Raw genomic sequence first — 26,266 nt, forward strand, 5'->3', positions numbered from 1 at the left:
TTGGGCGGAGCTTGTGTGGTGGTTGTCAGACAGAAATCTGCTTGCATTCATACCCCCCCCCCCCCCCCCCCCCCCCCCCCCCCCCCCCCCCCCCCCCCCCCCCCCCCCCCCCCCCCCCCCCCCCCCCCCCCCCCCCCACCCCCCCCCCCCCCCCCCCCCCCCCCCCCCCCCCCCCCCCCCCCCCCCCCCCCCCCCCCCCCCCCCCCCCCCCCCCCCCCCCCCCCCCCCCCCCCACCCCCCCCCCCCCCCCCCCCCCCCCCCCCCCCCCCCCCCCCCCCCCCCCCCCCCCCCCCACCCCCCCCCCCCCCCCCCCCCCCCCCCCCCCCGGATCTTTGTTGTCACCTCTCAAGAAGGCTGGAGGACACATCAACAGTCTAGAGATGATTGTAGTATGGTTGGCACTGCAGGCATTTGTACACCGTATACAGGGGGCACACAGTGGTGAACTTGAGTGACAACACCACTGCTGTAGCCTACATAAACAAATGTGGGGAACAGGCTAACCAGATCAATGCCCTCTTGCCATAGATGCATGAGTGAGCATCAATGCGCCAAATAGAGTTGAAAGCCATATACTCCCAGGAAAAAGAACACCGCTTACCAATTTAGCCGATGGAATTAAGTCAATGGGACAGTGGTCTCTAAACCTCTAAACCAGGCAGTAGCAGACAGTCTGCTCAGGGTTTGGGGACATTTGATGATTGACCTATTTGTCATGAGGATGGAAAACAAACCTTCCATCTGGTTCCTGGTCCCCAGTCCATGGGTAGCAATGCAAGATGCTTTTCAACTCTGTGTTCCCACCATTCAGTCTCATTTGGAAAATCCTGAATAGGATGTTGATCACCCCAAATCTTTGCATGACCATGGTGGTTCCCTGGTGGCCTCACTCAGAGTGGTAATCTGATCTGTCGTCTCTCCAAGTGACTTTCCAAGAGAGTTCTCCCCAATGGCCCACTCTTCTTGTACAACTACACATTTTTCTGGTACCATGAAGCAGTACAATCACTTTAGCCTGACAGGTGGAGGTTATCCAGCATTTCTTGCACAAGTAAGGCTTTTCTTGAAGAACATTGAAAATGTCTGGCTTTCTTTGCCCCTCATCAGGAAATGTCTTACCAAGGAAAGGGGATGGCCATGTTTTACAATTTGTGTCATAGACAGGGCCCCTCTCCAGCCATTTCCTCTTTCCAGCATGTAGCAGACTTGCTTGGTTTTCTTTCCATCAGCAATTATTGGTCACTGCAATTAAAGGTTATATGGCTGGCTACCTTTGCCCAGGTCTTCCAATTTTGGGAAGTAGACCTTTCCACCACTTCAGAAATATCTTGGCTAATGAAGCGTTTTTCTCAACCATTGGACAGAAATTTGACCCTGAAAGTTGCTTTCCTTTTTGCCCTTGCCTTGGCCAAGAGAGCAGGGGTCTCATGGCTTGTCTTACATTGTTTGTCATACCGAAGAGTGGAGATTAGTGTCCTCATTGTTCCAGAGTTTGTGGCTAAGACTCGAAACCCTTCTGTTTCAGACCTGGGATTTGAAGCTACTTACCTATGGTACTTCCTCCTCAGAGGAGTTCTGGGTTCTTCAGGATTTAACAATGTAGTCCCTCCCATTGGTATAGGTGGTTGTTATTGCCTCCCTACAAGGATGTCAGGATAACCAAGTATTGCCAAGGGATTGCCATAGAGGTACATTTATCCCTCTGGTCAGTTTATTAGGGCACTTTCCAGACACCATCTTTTCTGATAGTACTTCCATCCAAATTTTTTGAGTAATTGGTATTTTTACAAGGTATACAAACCCAAACCTTTCAAATTGAAGGAAATCTTGTGCCTCCTGGCTGCTTCTACCAGTGGCGCATATCTTTGATGAAAATCCAATGGGGAAAGAAAGATGAAGGGGCATCCTTCCCCCTACTTTCGTGCATGGGCTGGGTCCATTTTCATGCATGAAAGGTACTATAGATATGAAGGGCTAAGGTTTGTATACCTAGGAAAAATACAGATATCTTTAAAAATTTGGTTTTTACCGAGTTTTTTCTTTTGTGGCATGTCAGGAAAAGAAGCTTATACATATATATTGAAAGGCAATCATAAAATATTGGGTTTGTACCAAAAGAAAATTGATTAATATCAAAATAATACATTTTGGTTTTGATGAATTTTAAATACAACAGTGCCATCTTACATTGGAGAAAATGGCAGGAATTTGGGAAAATGTATCCCAGAATACCATAGTCGAGTATATGCTTTCACGACGGAAGTGATGCCACTGTAGCATATTGTGCGAATGTGGACCAACAGAAGGCCAGATTCTTTATGGTGACCACAGAAACCAGGTTGCAGTCAATAGCTCAACCAGGAGACGCCTTACTTTGCACTAACACAAATTGTAGAAATGACCAACCACAGGAGCGATCTGAAAGAATTCTATTTGAACATAATTTCCGCTATGCCTGCTTCCAGCAGTTACCTTTAGATTTCGTCAAGGTAACTCTCGTAATATACGTGGATGGAATGACTTGGTTAAAGATCTGTATACCTATTCACAAGAAATGTTTTTACTGTGGAGGCAAAATGGTAGCCTGAGTGAAGGACACTGTATTATCAATGAGACAGGCGAGAGCGCAGTTCAAACTTGCCTTTAAGCATTGTAGGTTGCAGATTAAATGAAAAACAACTTAGAGCCTTTAAGCATTGTAGATTGCAGATTAAATGAAAAACAACTTAGAGCCAATGCAATGACTAGAAATTTACAATCCAGTGATTATCCTCATCTTTTGAAAGATATCCAGTCTCTAAATCCCAAAACTAAAAAGCTATCACAGAGAGTAGGAGAAGCAGTCAGTGACAAAGGCTATCGCAATTATGTGGGGCAATCACTTCAGCAATATCCTGAATTGCATAAACGATCAAGACTCCTGGAGAGATGTAGATAACCTACTTACTGTTAACATTCAATTTCATTTCGCAGATTGTATTATGCCAGGTAACATCAGCGATGCCATAAACAGCCTACCTAATAATTAATTGCCTGGCTGCAATGGTCTTCCTGCAGAACCTTTCAAATTCTGCCATCCGATAATTTACATTTTGCGAGTTGCCCTATTCAGTGCGTGCATAATTCACCAGTTTCTTCCTGACTCCCTACTCTTAGTTCACTTGATACCATTAACCAAAAACAAGCTAAAGGATGCAGCTGACCCTGGCAACTACCGGCCGATTGTAATCACAATGATGGCATCAAAGATATTTGAGTCGGTTCTTCTAGTAAGACTTATCCCCTTTCTACACACCACTGACAACCAGTTCAGATGTAAAGCAAACCACTCAACTGACACCTGCATCTACATACTGAAAGAATTGCTGAACTATTACCTATCATCTGCCTCTCCTGTTTTCCTATGTTTTGTAGATGTGAGAAAAGCATTTGACAGTAAATTACCTGAAGCTCTTCCTGAAGCTGCATAAAAGAGGCACACCTCTATATTTAATTGGCATTTTATATTGCTGGTTCTCCACAGCAATTCTGTGCCAAACGGGTTAAAGTATTGTCGTACACCTTCAGCTCCCTAAACGGGCTTCGGCAAGGAGGCATTCTCTCACCATACCTGTTTAATATGTACACAGATGCCCTGAATGTCAAACTGAACTCACTCCCAATCGGATGCACAAATTTCCGTACTTGGGTCACATTATCATGGACGACCTAAAAGATACAGCAGACCTAGAATAGAGGCGTCATGAAATATGTGCAACTGGCAACATGATTGCAAGGAGGTTTGCCTTCTGTCACCAAGACATGAAACTGCTGCTCTTCCGTTCATATTGCTACACTACTTATGGGTGTTTGGACGATACCTGAGGGACCAAGAGACGTATGACTGTTGTGCACAATGACGTTTTGATACACCTCACAAACACTCCTCACTACCACTCTGCCACACAGATGTTCACAGAAAACCGCTTGGACAACTTAAAATCATTGTAAGGGTAACAATGTCTAGTCTGATAACCCGAGTGAGAAACAGCAGCAATTTGTTCATACAAAGCATCCTAAGGAGTGAAGCAAGAAGATGATCTAAATTGTGGGAAAGATGGGAAAATGAGGCGTTTGTTCCCTAAATGACTTCATCTCTGATTTTGCAAAGTATCAGCTGCAGAATATGTGATTGTTATTATATTTTTACGATTATTGTTAATACTGGTATTTTCTGTTTTTTCCATAATTACTGTGATTGTTATCAGTATAGAGTTTTGCTACATTCAATTTTTTTATTTAGCATTCTGGACCTGACTACTGTAACCACCTGAGGTCCCCAGCTGGAATTTAATTATATGTTATTTGTTCACTAATTGTTATAATTTTTAATCTTTTTATTGTTTTTACTATTATCAATGTTATTACCGTTATTACCATTATTACTATTACTTTTTATACTACTTCAGCAACTGTGTGGATATTGCGGAATAATCTTTTTCTATCATGTATCTAGATTGTGTATGTTATCGGCTATACTTTGTATATTTCTTGTACTATATGGCCTTGAGCTGAAATAAAATTTATTATTATTATTATTATTATTATTATTATTATTATTATTATTATTATTATTATTAATTATTAAATTGTCAAAAGCAGTAATAATAAATGACAGTTAGTGTATTACTGTGCCACCTCCCAAATCCCAGGGAAGATAATCTTTTAACAAGAAGTCTTGTCATTCATGGTGGCACCTGTTCCATGAGATGATCTGCCTGTTTACATATTGTATTTCTTTCATTTGCTCTGAAGAAGGAAACAGGAGTTTCCATAAAGCATAAGGGTTTGTTTTAATTGTCAATATAATACATTTTCAGCACTTCTGTTTTTTGTCTCTCTTGTACTGTATCACAAAAAAGGCATTTGGTTACAGTAATAAAATTGCCCATTTGCAGCATGGTCAAGAAGGATGTGTAAGATAATTAGCAATAAAAAATGAAGCTTTGGCCAAGAAATGCCCCCAAAAGATTTGAAAAATTCATCTCTTAAAAAACACACATTGAACATAACAGTACACTAATAATGTCTGGTTTTGGTCATATCTAGGTGAGTCTAGGTATGTAATGCCAAACAGCAGAAATGCTCATTATTTAGGCTGAATTGGTAAAGAAGAATTTATTGCAATGTTGTATTGGACATTGTTTAAAGTTTTCTCAATTATTGTGTATATATTTGCAGAAACAGTATGTGTTTCTACATAGAGCACTGATGGAGTATTCTCAGTTTGGAAATACTGAGTTAAGTATAGCACAGGTGAAGGAGGCTCACAGTAATCACACATACCATGATAGTCTTGAAGACTCGTCTCCTTTGGAAAAGGAATTTGAGGTGAGTTCAATAGTTTTTATTTTATATATTTTGTGCAGTACTGAGATGTTTATATATTGTGTAGATTTACTACTTTTATGAGACATTGGTCATGTTTTAATTCCTGATTTTCTTACAGCGGTTGGGTAAAGTTGTAGAAGACCGGAAGGCCTTTGCTATCGCAACAAGTGAAGAAAACAAACCTAAAAATCGTTATGATTTTGTTTTACCATATGATTCCAATCGTGTTATTTTGGCTCCCTTGCCTACAAGACCATCATCTACATATATTAATGCCTCATTTGTCACGGTTAGTACTTTCTGCATTTTTATAATGTTGACTTATAAAAGTCAGGCACATTGTTTAGTTTTTAAAGTAATTGTTTGAAAACTACAAAACGTGCAAATCTTCAATTATCCCTTGTTTCAGTATGGTTTGTGGGAAACAACAGATATTGTGTTATATCCATTGTTTTCAAGGCAGCTGAGATGAATAGTAATGCTCCTGATGCCCTTTTGTTCCATGTTCAGCCCCCAATAGGAAGGGGGCGGTGAGAACTGGTGGGAAAGGCGACATGTAAAAAACCGAAAATGACAGATATTAGTGTCTAACCCACAGTTTTTGAAGTAGCTGAGATGAATACAGGTAGTCCCGGTTATTGGCAGGGGTTCTGTCCTGGGCGGTGCACTGATAAGCGAAACAAGGAAGTCTACGGGCATAAAACATACTTATGGCACCATAAGTGTTTTGGTGCCATAAATAAAACTTGTAGTACGTATACTGCATAGTATACATACACATACACATAGTATAGGATTTACTTCAGTAGTATATGTTCAGTGTAATATACTACTGTATACTGTAAAATGATGAGATCCTTACCTTAAGTAATCCTTTGGGTGTCTTCTATAATACATATGTACATACCTTCATTCCATGTTATACTGTACATTGTATAGTAGTGCCGTTAGTACTGTATACGTAATCCTCCTGTTGTATGTAGCAGTACATACTATAGTAGTTTGTACTTACGTTACTGATGAATTCTGTAAAGTAGGAACATATACTGTATTAGTCTGTATATAATGAAAATTTTAACATTAGAACTGTAAAGTATATCTACAGTATAATATAGTATTCAGTAAGTATTAAAGTATAGTACGTAGCATATTTACTACACAGTAACGTACTGTATGTATGAGTACTACTACTATACAAAGTAAGAAAACGTAAATATATTACTATATTTTCTTACTTGTTGTTTTGAAATTGTCACACATCGTAACCCCTGGTCCAGCCCCAGAAGAGCCTTTGATTAGGATCAAAGGTCTGGATAAACTAAACTTTTGGTGCAGCCATTTTCCAGGGGAATCTGTAATGTAAAAATTGACTGTATTATGTAGTATGGTATATACACAGTTTACATACAGTCCTGTATGTAACTTATACATATTAAAGGAAAGGATTTTATGAAACAATAGTATGTAATACACTGTATATTTATAAAAATTAAAGTGAATTCCTTACATACCTAATTTCAGTGGTTTTGAAAGATCCACTGTTGGATAGGTTGTGGGATGTGCATTAGTAGTAAGGCAGTCCCCGGGTTACGACGGGGGTTCCGTTCTTGAGACACGTCGTAAGCCAAAAATCGTCGTAAGCCAGAACATTGTCAAAAATCCTAAGAAAACATTACTTTTAATGCTTTAGGTGCATTCAAAACCATGTAAACTGCATTCTTATTGCATTTTTCATAAAAAAACTTTAAATATTGATTATTTTGCATTTTTGTGTCGTATTTCATCTGCCAGATCAGCATTTGTAGGAGTCGTAACTCTGGAACATGCGTCGTAACCCTGGAACATGCGTCGTAACCCTGGAAATAATTTCTGATGAATATAATTGAAAAGCGTCGTAACCTCGGAACGTCGTAAGCCGAGACCGTCGTAACCCGGGGACTGCCTATACATTATTACGAGGTTGCTGATTAATTCTGTACAGTATACAAAGTGCATGTTTGCTGAAATGAAAATATTAAAATTAGTACTGTACAGTTTATACTCTACTACTAGTACACAAAATATTTTTGTTAAACATAGCATGTATAGCATGTAAACATAAATAGTATTACGTACATATTTACAGTATGTAGCATAAACTATACCAGATTTTAAAAATTGAATATTTATGTCCTTATTTGTTTTTTTTTTCTTTTTCTTTTTTTTCTTTTTTTAAGCTACTAATATACATATCCACTGGAAACACTGGGACAAGTTGTTGGAGTTGAGATGCACATTAGATGTGTACAGTACACTTGATGTAGTTACAGTCTATAGTACCGATGAATTCTTTACACATATTAGTCTGTAATGTAAAAATTGATGAGCTGGGCTGGGAGGAGGGGTTAACTTCTGGATCTGGAATAATGATACAATCTGTACAGTACACATCTACTACTGTATGTAGTGTACATTTCTAAAATTTATAACAATTTATTATAAAACCACTTGAACAAAAATAAATTGAAGAATTCCATATGCCTACTATACTACTATGTACTACGTACTACTGTACAGTAGTACCTTTAGAATCGTTCTTGAAACCCTCAAAGGATTCATTAAAGGAATTATCAAACATGCTGCTTAAACCTAGAATGACAGTATAAAAAAAAATTTAGCTTATGAAACAGTACGTAATATGTACTAGTACATACTACATACAGAAATACGTGCATACATACAGAGTAACTGTGTGCTAGTACGTACACTATGTACATAGAAGTATACGTAGTACGTACTAGTACATACAGTGGTCCCCCATATTCGCGTTCTCTGGATTCGCAGACTCTCACATTCGCTGATTTCTCTTTGGAACGTTTCCCAGCATTATTCGTGGAAAATTCGCCTATTTGCGGTATTTTTCTATGAGAAATATCCAGAAATTCCTGGGTTTTTTATCAATTTCATCATAAAATGCACTTTTTGTGAAAAACTATTAAAAAACCAAGTATAAAAATTTTAACTTGGTTGTTCTTGAGTTTTTAACTAACAAAATAGGCTGTTTTCATCGTTTCTATAGGGGTTCCAACTATTCGTGGGGGGGTCTGGTACGCATCCCCCGCGAATACGGGGGGACCACTGTATACTACAGTAAAACAATTTATGCACTACTATGTAGTATGTACGTAAAACAATTTACTTGTGTACTAGTAGTATACATATTTACTACTACAATACTAGTAAAACAAATGAAAAAAAAAAATTCCTTACCAGATACACTAGTATTAACTGGAGAGGCTGATGATCAGGACTTGGAAGGTGGTGGCTCAATCCAGGAATGATGATGAAAAAGATTAGGTTATGGAACAGCACTGTAGTATTGTAGTATGCATACCGTTCATAAATATACAGGCAGTCCCTAGGTTACGACGTTCCGAGGTTAAGGGGGCCGGCCGGAACCCCTATATATGGTGGTATAGGGCAAAAAATGCAGTCATGGAAAAAATTCATGGAGCTTCATATGGCAATTGAGAATACGTATACGAAATATTTCGTTAAAATTCCTCGTACTTCGTAGTTACAGGGTAATTAGTTAACATAACTCAATAAGCCTAAAACATTGATCCATACAAGAAAATGCAATATTTCTTCTATTACCGTAAATTTTGGTAATTATTGTCAAAGAAATTGGGAAAAATGGCATCTGTAGACATTCCCCGAGTTGATAAGGGAGACTTCACTTCAGTCAGCTACCAACTTGTCCAACCGTCAGTGCGAGCACAAACTTCAAGTAGTCTATACGTTTGATTTCACCACTGACATTCGCTTGTTTTTACGTATGTTTATGTATGTTTCGGCAAGAATTTCATCATGCCAATGAGGAAGAGACAAGGAATACATCTCGCTAACATACAGAGGAAGAAAAATAGCTCGAGTATTATTACAGAATATCATAATATACGTGTAGTTAGTGAAGAGAGAGGGGAGGGTTGCGTAGTAACGCCCCGTCTTGCCTGACAGCACACGTCACACTGCCCCAGGCTATGATCTTTGAGCAAAGAGATCTTCATTTATGATAAATAACAAAGGTTTGGTTTTTTAATACCCAAAATGGAATATGAAATTCATAATAATCATGATTTATGTTAAATTGTCTTTTTAAAAAGAGAGTACACCTTCGAGTTTCACCTATTCTCTTGCATTTACGTTTGTTTATCTTTGTTTCGGCAAGAATTTCATCATGCCAAAGAGGAAAATACAGGCGGCCCTCGGTTAGCGGCAGGGGTTCCGTTCCTGGCCACCGACGCCAAGCAATTTTCGACGCTGGGCGATTTTAAAGCCTACGGCCACCGCACACCTTTTTTCGAAACTCTAGACCAGTCAAAGGCGCCGTAATCCCACAACGGCGCAATAAGTAAAATTATATTTATGCAGTATAGTACTATAGAATTTACTGTACAGTACATGTGGGTGTCTAGAGTATGTAAAGATATAATAAAGTTTATGCAGTGTACAGGTAGCTGTAGTGTTCAGGTTACGTCTTACGATAGTTCGATTTTATGAGAGATCAAATTACAATGGCCTAACTTTATCCATCTTCTAGTTACATAAGTTCAATAACAGCAAAAGAGAATGATGAAAGTATGGTTTTAACGTTATACTCGTTGCGTGAACGTGTACAGCCATGAACAACCAAACGAGAAACTACTATTTTTTTTTTTTCTAAGTACAACCGAACTGGATAACATCTGTTTGGCTTGTATTTCGATCATCGTACTATAGTGCAACATTGCCGTATTTGTTATAAATGGCGTTATGTATAGAATAGAACTGAATATATTCTTTAATGTAATAACTTTATTCGCCTATAGATCAGAGATCATATAGATTAAAGATCAATCGGGAAATATACCGTTAAATTTAAACCTAGTTATAACTGAAACTGAGAAAACTGTTCAAGCTGCTAATGACTATTATCGTACATCGGCAACAAGGATAAAACTGCAGTAAACGTCTGCCATCACACACAACTGTAGATAAAATTGGGATAAAATCATTTTAATCAAAACTACTGTGCTTGAAAGAACACATTTTACTGTTGGTTTCACGCCGATATAAGATAAATAACGTAAAGTTCGTATTACAAATAACGTAAAGTTCGTATTACAATGATATAAAGGATTATTGCGAACGGAATCACGTAATTTTTTACGCAATAAACATGCCGCCAACGTAATCTGTTAACGAAAAAAATAGTAGTTCACATTCACAACGAGACATATTCAATAAATATTTCCACCTAAAAACACGCTGTATAAGGAAAAATAACTTTGTCTCATATAAGTCAAGTATATAGATATTCGTTTATGCTAATTAGAAGCAAGAGCATTCGCTCAGAATTGCGTTTTGGTAAACAAACTCATATTCATCAGCTGATTTCAAACCACAACATTGGCCGCTCCGCGGAATATGGGCTTAAGTTTGCCGTAGTATTTTAAAATACAATAATATGAGAATACATACAATATTCTTGGATACAGTGAAATAATGTATAACTTTTTAAATGATTTATGGAAAAGATGCATAATTAATAAAATAACACAATGCATTTTTCGGAACTGGCGGACAAGAACGAACATGAAAAACAAACCATCCCCACCTGACAACGTGGAGCGGTAGTTACAAAGCTGCCTTAATTTGTATCTTATTTGCTGTACAAAAAATGAAAAATACCTTTTCGTAATATATTTTCATACATATTTTAAACATAAAAGCATAAACATTTGAAAAATCGACACATCGATCGCTAAATTTGCACTCTTTTTAACTCTATATTTTTGGAAGAGCGGCAGACGGCGGCATACAAGAACGAACTTGAAAAAAACATCATAGTCGATAACTTGAAGGGGAGTTTCAAAAGCTGCCTTTTTTTTTTATCATATTTTCTGCACAGAAATAAAAATACCCTATTCGAATATCATTTTCATACACATTTAAACATAAAAGCATAAACATTTATAAAATCGACACATCGATCGCTAATTTGCACTTTTTTTAAGTCTATATTTTCGGAAGAGCGGCAGGCGGCGGCTTACAAGAAAGAACATGAAAAAATATCGTATTTGATAACGTGAAGGCAGTTTCAAAATTTCTGCCTTGTATCATATTTCTGTACAGAAATAAAAATGCCTTTCACGTAATACATTTTCATACACATTTTAAACAAAAGCATGAACATTTATGAATCGACACATCCATAGCTAAATTTGCACTTATGTAACTCGATATTTTCGGCATAGAACAGCGTCAGAGGCATATATTTTACCCTAATACCTACGTAATAACTCTCCATAAAATTTGTTAATATAATTTGCATAACCTTTATGGTCTGAACGGCATTTCTACAAATGTATGAACTCGTTAGACAACGGCGCTAGCGGCGCTGTTAACTGAAATTTGTGCCGTAAAGATACCTTTAAAAGGCCTTATTTTTTTAATGAATATTTTTGACGACCGCCGTAAAACCGATTCGCCGTTGAGTGATTGCGCCGTTAACTGTGGGCTGCCTGTACAAGGAAAACATCTCGCTAACATACAGAAGAAGAAAATTCGCTGTAATAAGCCGAGTTAGTGAAGGGGAGAGAGAGAATTGCGTAGGAAGGAGTGCCCCATCTTGCCTCAAGCAGTGCCCCAGGCTACGATATATGAGCAAAGGGATCATCATTTATGATTAAATTATGATGAATAAAATAGTTTTGGTTTATTAATACACACAAAAAAAATATACATTCATAATAATCATTATTTATTAACATTGTCTTAATAGAAATACGAAGGAAAACTTTGAACGCCCGTATCTCAAAACTATACTTATTGACCTTCAAAATCTATCTTCTCACTTAGTTTTAAAGCTATAGCATTGGAATTTAGTATATAACTCAGAAAGACATTATAGAAAAATCAAATAGAGCCCTTTTTTCCAATTTTTGTTTCGTCTTTTTTTTATAAATCTTTTTCTCCTGATTTATAGGGTTTATTTTTTTACCATATTGAAAAATTCATATCTAGCCAAAAAATGACTTTTAGAAAAAAAAACTCCCCATTCGATTGGAGGTCTACATCAGGTCTATATATGGTAGTAATCCCAGGTCTTAATATTAAATATCAAGGGAGGAGATAGAATTTGAAAAATGGTTATTTTCGGGATAAATCGCCCTGGCATCACAAAACCGAAGGTCAGAGGCGAAAATCATATGCGGTTTGGAGATGTCCCAAGTCACGTTATTAAGTGGTATGAATATCAAAGTCCTGTCCTTAAAAAATGGCATTAGCCGGCCGGCCCCCTTAAGGCGCTTGTCAATTATATTCATCAGACATTATTTCCAGGGTTACGACGCATGTTCCAGGGTTACACCGCCTACAACGCTCATCTGGCAGATGAAATATGACACCAAAAATGCAAAATAATAAATATTTGAAGGTTTTTTTTTATGAAAAATGGAATAAGAATGCAGTTTGCAAAGTTTTCAATGCACCCAAAGCATTAAAAGTAAGGTTTCTTAGGATTTTTTACGATGTTCCGGCTTACGACGATTTTCGGCTTAGACGCGTCTCAAGAACGGAACCCCCGACGTAACCCGGGGACTGCCTGTATACTATTAGTACAGTACGTAGTATGTACTAGTATATATTGTACAATAGTACTTTATGTAATATAATAGTGTATATAAAACATTTACCAGTATAGTAGTACATATGCATGTACAGACGGCCAACGAAGAACTGGCGTAGTTTCTTAATTCATTGTTCGTTATGGAAATATTGCCATATGCAGTTGCCAGATTATTTACTTAACAATAAATAACATTTCCTTTCAAAGGTGCTATACTTGAAATAAATTACATTAGAATTGAGTAGACTTATTCAACGTGTTAAAGATAATTATTTTGCAAAGTAAGGAAAATATATACCTATGGGTCCACGATTTCTAATTTTATTCTCAACTTTAGCTTCGTGACAGCATACCGAAGGATTTTGAAGTTGGCTTTGCTGCCGCTCAAGTCTTGACTCAACGTATCGTACTGCACTGGGGTGTTGTCATTTCGTCTCCTACAGCCGATAAATAATACATTACGGCGTTAACATTCCTTGAAAACGATGTTTAATTAAACTAATTTTGTCCTTTGATCAATAAAATAATTTGCATGACACATTTAGTGGGCCTAAATTGGACTTCTGATTTTCCCACATGATTAGCCTAGGTCTAATTTTCAGCAGTATACTCTATCGGATACGTAATATTAATGAATATTTAAATCGACAATACACACACACACACACACACACACATATATATATATATATATATATATATATATATATATATATATATATATATATATTATATATATATATATATATATTTATGTTAATCTGCTTTATTTGATTATTCCCGTTATTCTTGTTTTATTAGCCATGTTCGCCTTTCTCTTATTTTTTCTTTTTTCATAATTGCTTAACATAATTAACTCAGACCTTATTCAGTCCTTATTTTTTATTGAATTCCTTGCATATCATCCTGTTTTCATTTGGACACGTTGGAAAGCTGTGGGAGTCAACTGACGAATGCATTAAGAAAAGACTTACTTTTTCATTAAAGCTTTCTTAGGTTGATCTTTCTGTAGCTATTCATTTCTTCTAATAGAAATTAATTCAAATTAGTTTCACATGTATACTAGACCCTAATACCATAAGCATTATAAAGTAGCTGAAAGGATAAGAAATATGAAAGGTGACGTTCTCGTTAAGTCTATTTCATATGATTTTTTTTTTTTTCCAAAGTAAAAAACCTACCGCTGTATCAAGGGTTGCTCTTTGACGACTACAGGGTGTAAACACGAGTGTATGCACATATTTTGGGGAATGAAAGAAAAGTTTTCTTTTGAACAGAAATATTTTATAAACATCCACTTTAAGGCGTCCGTGTCGGGTGCGGGGCCTTGGGAATTTTTTAAAATAACAGTTATCATTAGTGATCCTTTCACGCGATACGAGTTCGTCGGATCGAGTAACCTTGAGATGGAGAGAGCGGAGGTGGCATATAGGAGTGATGGAAGGATTAGGCCGATGTTATAAAGTATCTCCCAATAAAATGTATTCTTTAGGTTTTGAAGAAAAAAAATGCATGCATCATTGAAACTGTTTTTCCCTCTCTATAATGGTATTCACTGGCCACCGATAAAAAAAAAAAAAAAAAAAAAAAAAAAAAAAAAAAAAAAAAAAAAAAAAAAACAAAACAAAAAGAGTAAGCTCACGGAATCTCTCATCCATCAAAGATAAGTTTGCTTTATCATTAGACAACTATCAAAAATTTCAAGTGTAGATTGAAAATCTCTTCGTCTCCATCTAAAGTATTCATCAGAGACACCAGTTATGATTCCTGTTCAGCAATGTCGTGACGAGCACTAGAAATTCAAAATTCCAAAAATGAATGTTGCTCAGCAATTAAAAACATTTACACTACTGTATTGTCTTGCTCTCTTGTGGTGGTTCGAGGTGTTCCACCTCTAGGCCCCATGTTCTAAAGTTTTGCCGTTCTTTAAACAATTTGATTTTCTATGTATGATTCTCTCCGGCTTATAAGCTTTCTTGATATCTCTAACAACAGGATCTTGCACCGAATGCAGTGCAATAATTGTCTCTCCGCTCATCGAGGGATGTTTCTTAGACCGATAAATGACACATTGACATTAGATTCCCGTGCACATAACATCAAAAGCAATAGAGTGAGGTCACCTGGTTCACTATTAGGATAGTTTTTTTTTTTTCTTTTTGCTTTTAAATTTGATAGCATTTTGTGAGATTCCAATGTTTTGTTCTGTAAAATTTAACAAATGGAAACTAGTTTTCAACTTACCTTCAACTTAATATTGAAATGATAATTTAAGGATTATGTTTATGCGATACTACTAGTGATAGGTGTCTCCTATCTATTTGGTAAAATATATCTATGTTGTGATATGACGTTTTTTATCACTTCGTTTCGTTCACCGTCCAATTCTGCTATATGGAAGATAGTTTTACACAATAACATAACATAATGTTTTATTGTAGTGTCTTACCGAACAATTATAGAGCCGTGATTTCCACAGCGGCAGGATACTAAATTCAAATTTAGCGCGTCGGCGTCGCCAACTGGTGGTGATGACGCATCTCCCTCCACTCGCGGGAGAACCAAGTACAACTGCCCAGGTGAATCCATTCTTTTCCTGCCGGCGTCCGGTGAAACTCGGTGGTCGGTGCGGTTGATGACTTTGCTTCGCTTTTTTTTCTGGTGGAATTGATCTTCGGATTGGTGAAAGTACTCTTTTTGTGGCGTTGTTGTTATTTGCTTTTTATTTAGGCGTTGCCATGTCGGATTCTAGTCCGTCGGGAGTTAGGGTTTTTTGCATCTCAGGATGTAAAACTAGATTATCCAAAGTTAGAATATGATTCTCACACTACAATGTTAAGTGTAGGGGACAGGTTTGTTCAGCAGATCGAACATGTAACGAGTGTAGTGATTGGACTGATTCTCATGGAAGTTTTTTTAGTTCATACTCGGAGAATTAGCTAAGACAGAATTAGAAAAGCAGCGCTTAGGAAAGTATACTTAGCTCTGCTTCGTCTTGCGATGCATCTGTTCCTTCTGTTTCTCCTCAAATTGTTATGTCTCCTTTAACTACACCCCTCCTATTCCTCCTACTAATCCCCACTTCTCCGCTTCCCGTGTAGTTTCTTCCGACACCATGCCAGTCTGGAATCGAGGTTAGATCAGAAATTTTCGGTACTAGCGAATACGGTTTTGCAACTTGGTATTCAGTTAAGACGTTTTTTGGAGAAAGCGACCTCAGGTAAGAGTGTAGTTTGAGGGTGCGTCTGTCTGTCCTGACACGTCTCCTAGACAAAGGTCACTGTCCAGCTCCCCCGCACCGGGGAGAAGACATACCGGAAGTCCAAGGGAGTCGATCGGGATTTGCCCACAGACAGGCGCCTCTCTTGTTGAGCCGTTGCGCCTCAACAGGGCTCGGTTAAGCGTTGGAAAGGTGTTGCGGTCAGACGCTTTTCGAATGATTCAAGCGATTCGTCTCCGGTCGCGCGGCGCTCTTGGCGAGATTCGCCCGGTTTCGCGTCCCTTAAAGAGGCGTTCAGGCGCCGATTCTTCGCTCCTCCAGTCAAGCGGTATAAGGAGCCTGAGAGTAGGGTTGCGCCGCGGCCGTTAGCGGCTCGTTCGTCGCCTCAATCTGTGCCTTTTCGGCTCCATCTACTAGTAGAGATTGTGGTTTTTAGCGCTGTAGCTAGCAGTTCTAAGGGTGTTTCTTTAGGCGCTTTTTCGTCTGTTACGCCTGATGCGCCTGTTTCGCCTCGAATTTCGGCGGCTCCGAGCGAGGCGCAAGTAGTTTTTCCGCCTCCTGCTGAACATTAGGCTCTTCCAAGCCTACGTTAACTGTTTTTGATTCGTCTCTGGCGCCTTTGCGCAAGCAGTTAGAGATGTTAACCAACTGGATGAATGAGTCCAAGGGTGGGTTCGAAACCTTCAGATCCGGTTGTAGTTCCAGTCTACTTCTTCGGCGGTATCGGAGAATGAAGAAGAAGTAGAGGAGGAGGATTCACATCACCTCTCGTGTTATTCACGTCTCCTTAGATTTCTTCTGGTATCTTATCCAGATTATTTTTGAGAAAGCGGCTCCCGCGCTCCCCAACTTCGACTTTTTTGATGAGGAGGAAAACTTCAGACCCTCTCCTCCCAAAACTTGGTCTATCTAAAGCGGTTAGACATTCGTTGAAAGAGACGGAGAAATGGATGTCTATGAAAAGAGACTTAGGGAAGGCTCTTTTTGCTTACCCTCCCTCTAAGTTGCTTCGTAAGAGGTATAGGTTTTATGTAACTGGGGAAGCTCCTTCTCTGGGAGTTTCTGCCTCCTCCCAGGGAGACTTCTCCAGTTTAATCGACTCCTCTAGAAGATCTGCTTTCGCCGCAGCGAAAGTTTTCTTTACAGCGCCTGAGTTGGACCACGTTGTAAAGAATCAATTTAAACTTTTTGGAAGTCTTTAGCTTCCTTGATTGGACTATTGGCGCTTTAGCGGCCAAGATCGAAGACTGTCCTTCTCTTCCCAGGAGTTAGCGGAGGATTGGATTGGTGTTCTGTCCTGTGCGGACAAATCCATTAGGGATGGATGTGATGAGTTAGCTTCGCTCATCGCCTTTGGTACCCTTAAGAAAAGGCAACTTTGGTGCTCCTTTTGCTTCTAAAAGGGTTACGTCCCAACAGAAGTCTGCTCTCTTGTTTGCTCCTTTTTGTGAAAGATAACCTCTTTCCAGACGATGTAGTGTGTCAATTTCGTCTGCGCTAGATAAGAAAAATCTACTTCGGATTTACTGGCACAGTCTACTAAGAGACCTAAAGCTCCTGTGGAGACTGTTCCTTCGGTTTCTCCTCTGGCCCAAGCGCCTTTTTCGAGGGAGAAAACCCAAGCGCTTCTTTCGGCCGAAATCGAATTTGCGACCTCAGTCTAAGGCCTCGGCCAAGGTTAACAACCTTCCAAATGAAAGCTCGGTTCTTCATGCACCAGTGGGAGCCAGGCTGGCTCTGTTTTGGGAGGAATGGGAAACAGAGGAGCAGAAGCCTGGGTAGTGCAAGTACTCAAGTTCGGCTATCGTATTCCTCTCGTTTCACCTCCCTCGCTCTCACCTGTGCCAATTCCATTCCAGGCATACTCTCCGGGCTCAGACAAATTTCTGGCGCTAGCCGCAGAAGTGGAAGCGCTTGTTCTCAAAGAAGCGATAGAACAGATAGAAGGGGATTTTCCTCCAGGCTTTTTACAATCGCCTTTTTGTAGTTTCCCAAGTCATCAGGGGGCTGGAGGCCGGTTTTGGATGTGAGCGCCCTTGAACTTGCATGTCCAGAAAACAAAATTTCATATGGAGACCACTCGGTCGGTTCTGGAGTCCATCAGACAGGGGATTGGATGGTCTCTCTGGACATGCAAGACGCTTATTTTCACATTCCGATACATCGCGAATCTCGGAAGTACCTGAGGTTCATGTTCGAAGGCAAGGTGTTTCAGTTTCGGGCGCTTTGCTTCGGACTAGCGACCGCTCCTCAAGTTTTCACCAGGGTTCTATCCCCGATAGGAAGCTGGCTACACATATTAGGGAGTAAGAATCTCCCTCTATCTGGACGATTGGCTTCTCCGGTCGGAATCAGAGAGTCGGTGCATGAAGGACCTTGGAACAACTCTGGATCTTGCCAGAAAGTTAGGAATTCCTGGTCAACAAACAGAAGTCCCAGTTGGTTCCATCTCAGAGCATCCTTTATTTGGGGATGATTCTGAATGCTCAAGTTTTTCGGGCTTTTCTGTCCCCGAAGAGGGTTCAAGGCTGTCTGGAGACAGTTCAGGAGTTCTTGGACAAAAAGGTAAGTTCTGCCAATCAGTGGATGAGGCTCCTGGGCAAATTGACGTCAGTGGAGAATTTGTGACGTTGGGAAGACTGCACATGAGACCTCTGCAGTTTTTCCTGAGAGCCTCTTGGGGCAGGAAGACACAACCAGACTCGATTACCTTTCCTGTCACAGATCAAATAAAAGAGGACCTAAGGTGGTGGCTCTCTCGAGCAAGGTTGGAAGTGGGTTAGATCTACGACCCATCCTCCCGAACCTACAGTTCTTTTCCGACGCATCGGACACAGGTTGGGGAGCCCTACTGGGAAATCAACGGACTTCAGGAGCTTGGTCGGAGAAGGAGAAGAAGTTCCACATAAATGTAAAGGAACTGTTAGCAATTTTCTTAGGGCTCAGACAGTTCGAGCTTAGTAGAAGGCCGAGTAGTGGCAGTGCATTCCGACAACTCCACGGCTCTCTCGTACGTGCGGAAACAGGGGGGGACTCGGTCTTTCTCTCTGTACGAAGTAGCCAAGGATCTCCTCCTGTGGTCAAACGAAGCGAAGGTTCAGCTAGTCCCAGAATTTGTTCCGGGAAAGATGAACGTCCTGGCGGACGAGTTAAGTCGTCAACAGCAAGAGTTACCTCTGGAGTGGACTTTGGACAACAAGATTTGTCAGAAACTTTGGCGCCTTTGGGGACTGACCGTCAATAGACCTGTTCGCGACATCGAGGAACAACCGTCTTCCTCTCTTTGGTTCTCCAGTCCAGATCCTCTAGCTTGGTCGGTGGACGCAATGCTGTTGGATTGGTCGGGTGTCTGGAAGCTTATGCATTCCCTCCGTTCGGTCTAATAAGAGAGGTGCTGAACAAGTTCATGTCGCACAGCAATGTAACGCTAACGTTAATCGCTCCCTTTTGGCCCAGGAAAGATGGTTCCCGGACCTTCTCCAGTTGTTAGTAGACTTCCCCAGACTTCTTCCTCCAGAGAAGTGGCTTCTCAAACAACCTCACTTCAAGAGGTTCCACCAAAACTTGTCCGCTCTAGCTCTGACAGGGTTCAGACTGTCCAGATCTTGTCAGAGCGAAAGGATTTTCAAGAAGAGCTGCAGAAGCTATCGCTCGTTGTAGGAGAGAGTCTTCTAACAAACTCTATCAAGGGAAGTGGAGAATCTTCAGAGAGTGTGTAGAAGTGCTAAAGTCTCTACTTCTGCGACCTCTTTAACAGAAATAGCAGATTTTCTTCTATTTCTTAGGAACTCTAAGAAACTGGCTCCTTCGACGATCAGAGGATATAGAGCCATGCTCTCTTCGGTTTTTCGACATCGAGGTTTGGATATTTCCTCCAATTCAGATCTGTCGGACCTCATTAGGTCTTTCGAAACCACTAAGCTCCCGCAAGATACAGTGGCTTGGAACTTAGATGTGGTGCTTAAGTTCCTCATGGGGCCACCGTTTGAGCCTTTGAAGTCGGCTTCACTCAGGAACTTGACTAAGAAGGCACTCTTTCTTATTGCACTAGCTTCTGCTAAGCGTGTCACGAATTGCACGCTATAGACAAAAGAGTCGGTTTCTCTCAAGGCAATGCTGTATTTTTCGTATCTTTGACCTTTTCTAGCCAAAAATGAGAATCCTTCTAATCCTTGGCCGAGGAGTTTTGTGGTAAGGAACTTATCTGATTTGGTTGACATGAGGAGGAAGAAAGGCTCTTATGTCCAGTCAGGGCTATTAAGCAGTATCTGTTTGCCACTAAGGGTATCAGAGGACAATCTTCTAAGCTCTGGACCTCGGTTCAAAATCCCTCTCGTCCTCTTTCTAAGAATGCTATATCGTTCTTTTATTAGAGAGCTTATCAGGGAAGCTCACTCGCAGTCCGAGAACGACAATCTTTCCGTTCTGAGAGTTAAAGCTCACGAGGTTAGAGCAGTGGCAACTTCTTTAGCATTCAGAAAGAATTTATCTTTAGCTTCGATTCTTCAGAGGACGTTCTGGAGATCGAATTCGGTTTTGCGAGTCATTATCTCAAAGAGATAGAAACGGTTTTCGAGAATTGTAAAAAGTTAGATCCGGTGGCGGTTTCTGGCATGGTGTTGGGAGAAACGGCACAGGGTCGTCACCTCTATGCTAACTTTTCACCTTGAATAGGTTGTCGAGTTCAAGGGAAGCTGGGGGTACTGAGTACCTGGGATACTCACCAGTCTGTTAGGTCAGATTTTACAATGGTTGGGTATATATGTTTTTGTTTTTTAAATCTGGTGTTGGTGACAAATGTTTTGTATGATTGAATTTTCTGGTCTTAGCCCGGGCAAGGGCAATCTTTGTTGTTACTATCCTCCGTCGTCAGCCTTGACTCGCTTGAACTACGGAAGGATTCCACTCCTGTAGAGGCTAACTTTGGGCAAATTCCAATTCCTCTACAATAGTAAGAAGAGCACCGACCAGAGGCAGTAACAGTCTGCTGTAGCTCTCTTACAAGGTAAGGTACAACAGACACCTTGAGTGTTACTGGTATTGCAATAAATGTAACCATTTAAAAATACTAGTGGTCCACTGAATCCCACCTTCCCATAAATGTGTAATCAGCTCTATAATTGTTCGGTAAGACACTACAATAAAAATGAAATTTTCATTATTAAAATGAAGTTTTATTGTATACTTACCGAACAATTATGATTATACCCACCTCCTCCCCTTAGGTGGACGGACGGGCAGAAAGAATTGGATTCACCTGGGCAGTTGTACTTGGTTCTCCCGCGAGTGGAGGGAGATGACGTCATCACCACCAGTGTTGGCGACGCCGACGCGCTAAATTTGAATTTAGTATCCTGCCGCTCGTGGAAATCACGGCTCTATAATTGTTCGGTAAGTATACAATAAATACTCATTTTAATAATGAAAATTTCATTTCTAAAGATATCAGTGACTGTTTTTAACGTCATTACATATGATTTCTTCTATCTTTGAAAAGAAAAAATCGATAAATATGGGAATAATCCGTGCGTCAGGCAGGTGAACGAAAAATTATGAAACTCTGCCAAGAGTTTTTTGGCCGACAGTACAACAATAAAACAAATGAAAAAAAAATTTGTTACAAGATACAGGTGGAGAGGCTGGTGGGTCTTCCTCCATTGGAGGAGGGTCATCAGAGTCAGGACTTTTAAGGTGGTGGCTGAATCCTGGAATGATAAAACAGATTAGGTTATGCAACAGCACTGAAGTATTGTACACAGTAGTACGTAGTATATACATATATTATACAGTAGTACTTTATGTATAGTGTACATATATAGAACATTTAGTATAGCACATATGTACAACCATAAAACAAATAAACAAAAATTCCTTACTAGGTACAGCTGGAAGGGCTGGTTGGTCTTCCTCCATTGTAGGAGGGTCATCAGGGTCATGACTTGGAAGGTGGTGGCTCAGTCCTGGAATGATGATGAAAAAGATTAGGTTATGCAACAGCACTGAAGTATTGTACACAATATGTAGTACAGGCTGCCCACGATTAGCAGCACAATCACTTAGCGTAGAATCAGTTTTACGGTTGTCGTCAAACATATCAATTAAAAAATAAGGTATTTTAAGGTATTATTATGGCACAGTTTTTGGTTAACAGTGCATCACTATGTCTAACAAATACATACATTTGTAAAAATACCGTTAGCGCCTCAGTGGCGTTTTTGGTATGGTGTTGGCATGCCACCTTGTTGGCTTTGAGTTCGATTCTCAGACGTTCCACTGAGGGGTGAGAGGTGTATTTCTGGTGATAGCTCACTCTTGACGTGGTTCGGAAGTCACATAAAGCCGTTGGTCCCGTTGCTGAATAACCACTGGTTCCATGCAATGTAAAAATACCATACAAAGAAACAGACCATAAAGGTCATGCTAATGATGCTAAAAATTTTAATTGAGAGTTATTACATAGGTATTAAGGTAAACTATATGCCCATGATGCTGTTCTATGCCGCCGCCCGCCACTCTTCTGAAAATATTGAGTTAAAAAAGTGCAAATTTAGCAATCGATGTGTTAATTTTATAAATGTTTTTGCTTTTATGTTTAAATTGTGTATGAAAATATATTATGTATAGGGTATTTTTATTTTTATACATAAATATGATACGAATTAAGGTAGCTTTTGTATATGCCCTCTGCATTATCAGAGGATGTTTTTTCATGTTCATTCTTGTCCGCTGCTGTTCCGAAAAATGCATTTACAAAGACTTCATGTGGTTATATTTTATTAATTTGGGAGCTAATTATAACTCATTTTGTTAATGAAACTTTAGCTTGTATTATAAATTTTTGTGCTTTTATGTTTAAAATGTGTATTAAAAATGTATTACCGGGTATTTTTTTTTTTTTTTTGTTTTTTTTTTTTTTTTACATAAATGTAATACAGTGGCAGTACTCATGTCCATTTGAAGTCTTTGTAACAGCTCTTCACATAATGAAGAGAATAGGGTGTTCAGTCGTGCCCAAATAATAAAGTTTTAATTTATATCATTGAATTATGTTTTTATAACATAAATTGTATTTAAAATTGTAGAATAAATTGATTTTAAAAGACAAAACTCACGTATAGTACATTCTATTTTGCAACACTGCAATTTGTTTTTTCCATGGGATAGAAGAACAAAATGTAACTGCAACTCGGTCGATTTTTTGCTTTGCTACACGAGCAAAATATTGAGGTACGACTGTATGAGCTTGAGATGCCACTGCTACAGTGATGAAAATTAAGATAAGCCCAAGAAAAAGTAAATATGCATCTTTTCCATAAATCTTTTTAAAAAGTTATACATTACTTCACTGTATCCAATAATATTGTATTCTCATATTATTGTATCGTAAAACTACTAACATAGCAGTCAGTGTTTTGGTTTGGAAATCAGCTGATGGCAAATACAAGTTAGTTTCTCCATATATAATGCAATTCTGAGCTAATTTTCTTGCTTCTAATTAGCATAATTGAATACTATCTAGATACTTGACTTATATGAGACTTGAATATGTCTTATTGTGATTGTGAACTAATTTTTTTTTTTTCATTAACAGATTATCTTGGCGGGATGTTTATTGAGTAAAAACAATTAAGTGATTCCGTTTACAATTTTCCTTTATTTCATCGTAATACAAACTTTACGTTATTTATCTTTTATTGGCGTGAAACCAGCAGTAAAATATGTTCTTTCAAGCACAGTAGTTTTGATTAAAAATGGTTTTATTTCAATTTTATCTACAGTTGTGTTTAATGGCATAAGTTTACAGGAGTTTTATCCTTGTTTCCGATGCACGATAATGGTCATAGCAGCTAGAACAGTTTTCTCAACTTCAGCTACAACTAGGTTTAAATTTAATAGTATATCTCTCTATTGATCTTTGATCTATAGCAAATAATGTTATTACATTCAGATATCTCAGTCCTATTCTACATAACATCATTTATAACAACTACAGTAATTGTTTACTATAGTGCGATGATTGAAATACAAGCCTAAGGGATGTTGTTGTTATCCAATTCGGTTGTACTTGGATAAAAAAAAGTTGTCTTTCGTTCGGTTGTTCATGGCTCTACACGTTTACACAACGAGTAAAACGTTAAAACCATAGTTTCACCATTCTCTTTTGCTGTTTTTGAACTTATTTAACTAGAAGAAGGGATAAAGTTAGGCTATTGTAATTTGGTCTCTCATAAAATCAAATTATCGTAAGACGAGTTATCGTAACTTGAATACTGCAGCTACCTGTACACTGTATAAAACCTTATTATGTCTTTACATACTGTAGACACCCAAAGGATTAAAGGTAGGCTTTTTACACTTTACAGTATATATAATACTATAATGTACTGTACAGTAAATTCTATAATACTATACTGCATAAATATAATTTTACTTATTGCATCATTGCGGGATTACAGCGCCTTTTGACTGGTCTAGGGCGCTGTTAACTGGGCTAGTACTCGGAAAGAAGGTGTGCTGCACCTGTAGACTTTAAAATCGCTTAGCGTCAAAAATTGCTTAGCGTCAGCGGCCAGGAACGGAACCCCCTGCCGCTAACTGAGGGCTGCCTGTATATATATTGTAGTATAGTACATATGTTACAACAATAAAACAAATGAAAAAAAATTCCTTACCAGATACAGCTGAAGAGGTTGGTGGGTCTTCCATTGGAGGAGGGTCATCAAGATCAGGACTTGGAAGGTGGTGGCCCAATCCTGGAATGATAATAAAAAAAATGAGGTTATGCAACAGTACATAAATATATATTAGTATGCACAGTAAATACTACATAAGTATATACTTCATATACTTTACAGTATATTATGTAGTAGTAGTATGTATAAGACAATTGTGCACTTACAAGTATGTATGAATAGTACATTAAAACAGATAAAAAGATTAATATTAATTCCTTACCAGGAGAGGGTGGAGATAAGTCTATTATTTCAGGTTCAGGATCGGAGACTTATTATTTCAGATTCAGGATCGGACATTTTTTCTGCAATAAATAGAAAAAAATTATTGGGTTGTACATATGTAATGTACTACGTACATACATACACTGTTGTAAAAATTATAGTACAGTGGTAACTTGTTTGTCGAACGTTTCTTATGTCGAATTTTCCATTTTTCTAACAAAAATTTCAAGAAAATTTTGTATCGTTTGTCAAACAAATGTTCGTACTTCGAACTGACTGATTATCTAGTTTATACTTGTATTCGACGGTCTACTGGGTCTTACAAGTTAAACTATATTAATTTTTTTTTTTTTTTTTTTTTTTTTTTTTTTTTTTTTTTTTTTTTTTTTTTTTTGTTTTTTTTTTTTTTTTTTTTTTTTTTTTTTTTCCCCCATTTACAAGTAGGGCGAAATAACCCTGCCTTTACCCTCAGCTGATTTTTCCAAACTAAAACATAGATCGCTTTGTATTTCATATCACTATGCGTAATAATATGAGACTAATACAGTATTATTGGATACAGTGAAGTAAAGCATAACTTTTTAAAAGAGCCAAGGAGAAGAGGCGTATTCGTTATGTTGGTATTTTATGGTTGTCTCGCACTTAGGCAAAACACTGATAAACAGACAAGAGCACCATCTATTAATGAAAAAAATAACTAAGTAAATTTTCAACTTAAAAACACTTCGTATAATGAAAAATAACCTTGTCACATATGAATAGAGTTTCTGGAGATTAATTTATGCTAAGTATATGCAAGAAAATCGCCCTGAATTGAGTTAGATACGGCGAAATAATCTTACCTCCGCCCTCATATGATTTTTCCAAAGCAAACCATGATCGGTTTTTTTGTATTTTATAACACAAGTAGTAATACAAGACTACATACAGTATTATGGAATAAAGCAAAATAAAGGATAACTTTTTAAAAGAGCAGAGGAAAAGATGTATATTTGTTATTTTTGTATTTTATGAGGTGGTCTCAGCACTTATCCTAAGCCACTGATAACCAGACAACGGCGCTATAAA

General features: G+C 38.6%; 1 protein-coding gene across 2 annotated transcripts in view; it reads left to right on the forward strand.

The window, feature by feature from the left end:
- LOC135205750 (tyrosine-protein phosphatase 69D-like) overlaps positions 1-26,266 on the forward strand; it is a 472,711-nt gene that overhangs the window by 388,282 nt on the left and 58,163 nt on the right. For both annotated transcript variants that reach the window (XR_010312592.1, XM_064236870.1), the window contains exons 20-21: positions 5,221-5,370; positions 5,489-5,659. Coding sequence is in view for 1 of the 2 variants with exons in the window: in XM_064236870.1 (XP_064092940.1) it covers positions 5,221-5,370; positions 5,489-5,659 (321 nt within the window). In the remaining variant the exon portion in view is untranslated. The remainder of the gene's footprint in view (positions 1-5,220; positions 5,371-5,488; positions 5,660-26,266) is intronic.

Source organism: Macrobrachium nipponense, chromosome 11 (genome assembly GCF_015104395.2).
Source record: "Macrobrachium nipponense isolate FS-2020 chromosome 11, ASM1510439v2, whole genome shotgun sequence".
Taxonomy (NCBI): Eukaryota; Metazoa; Arthropoda; class Malacostraca; order Decapoda; family Palaemonidae; genus Macrobrachium; species Macrobrachium nipponense.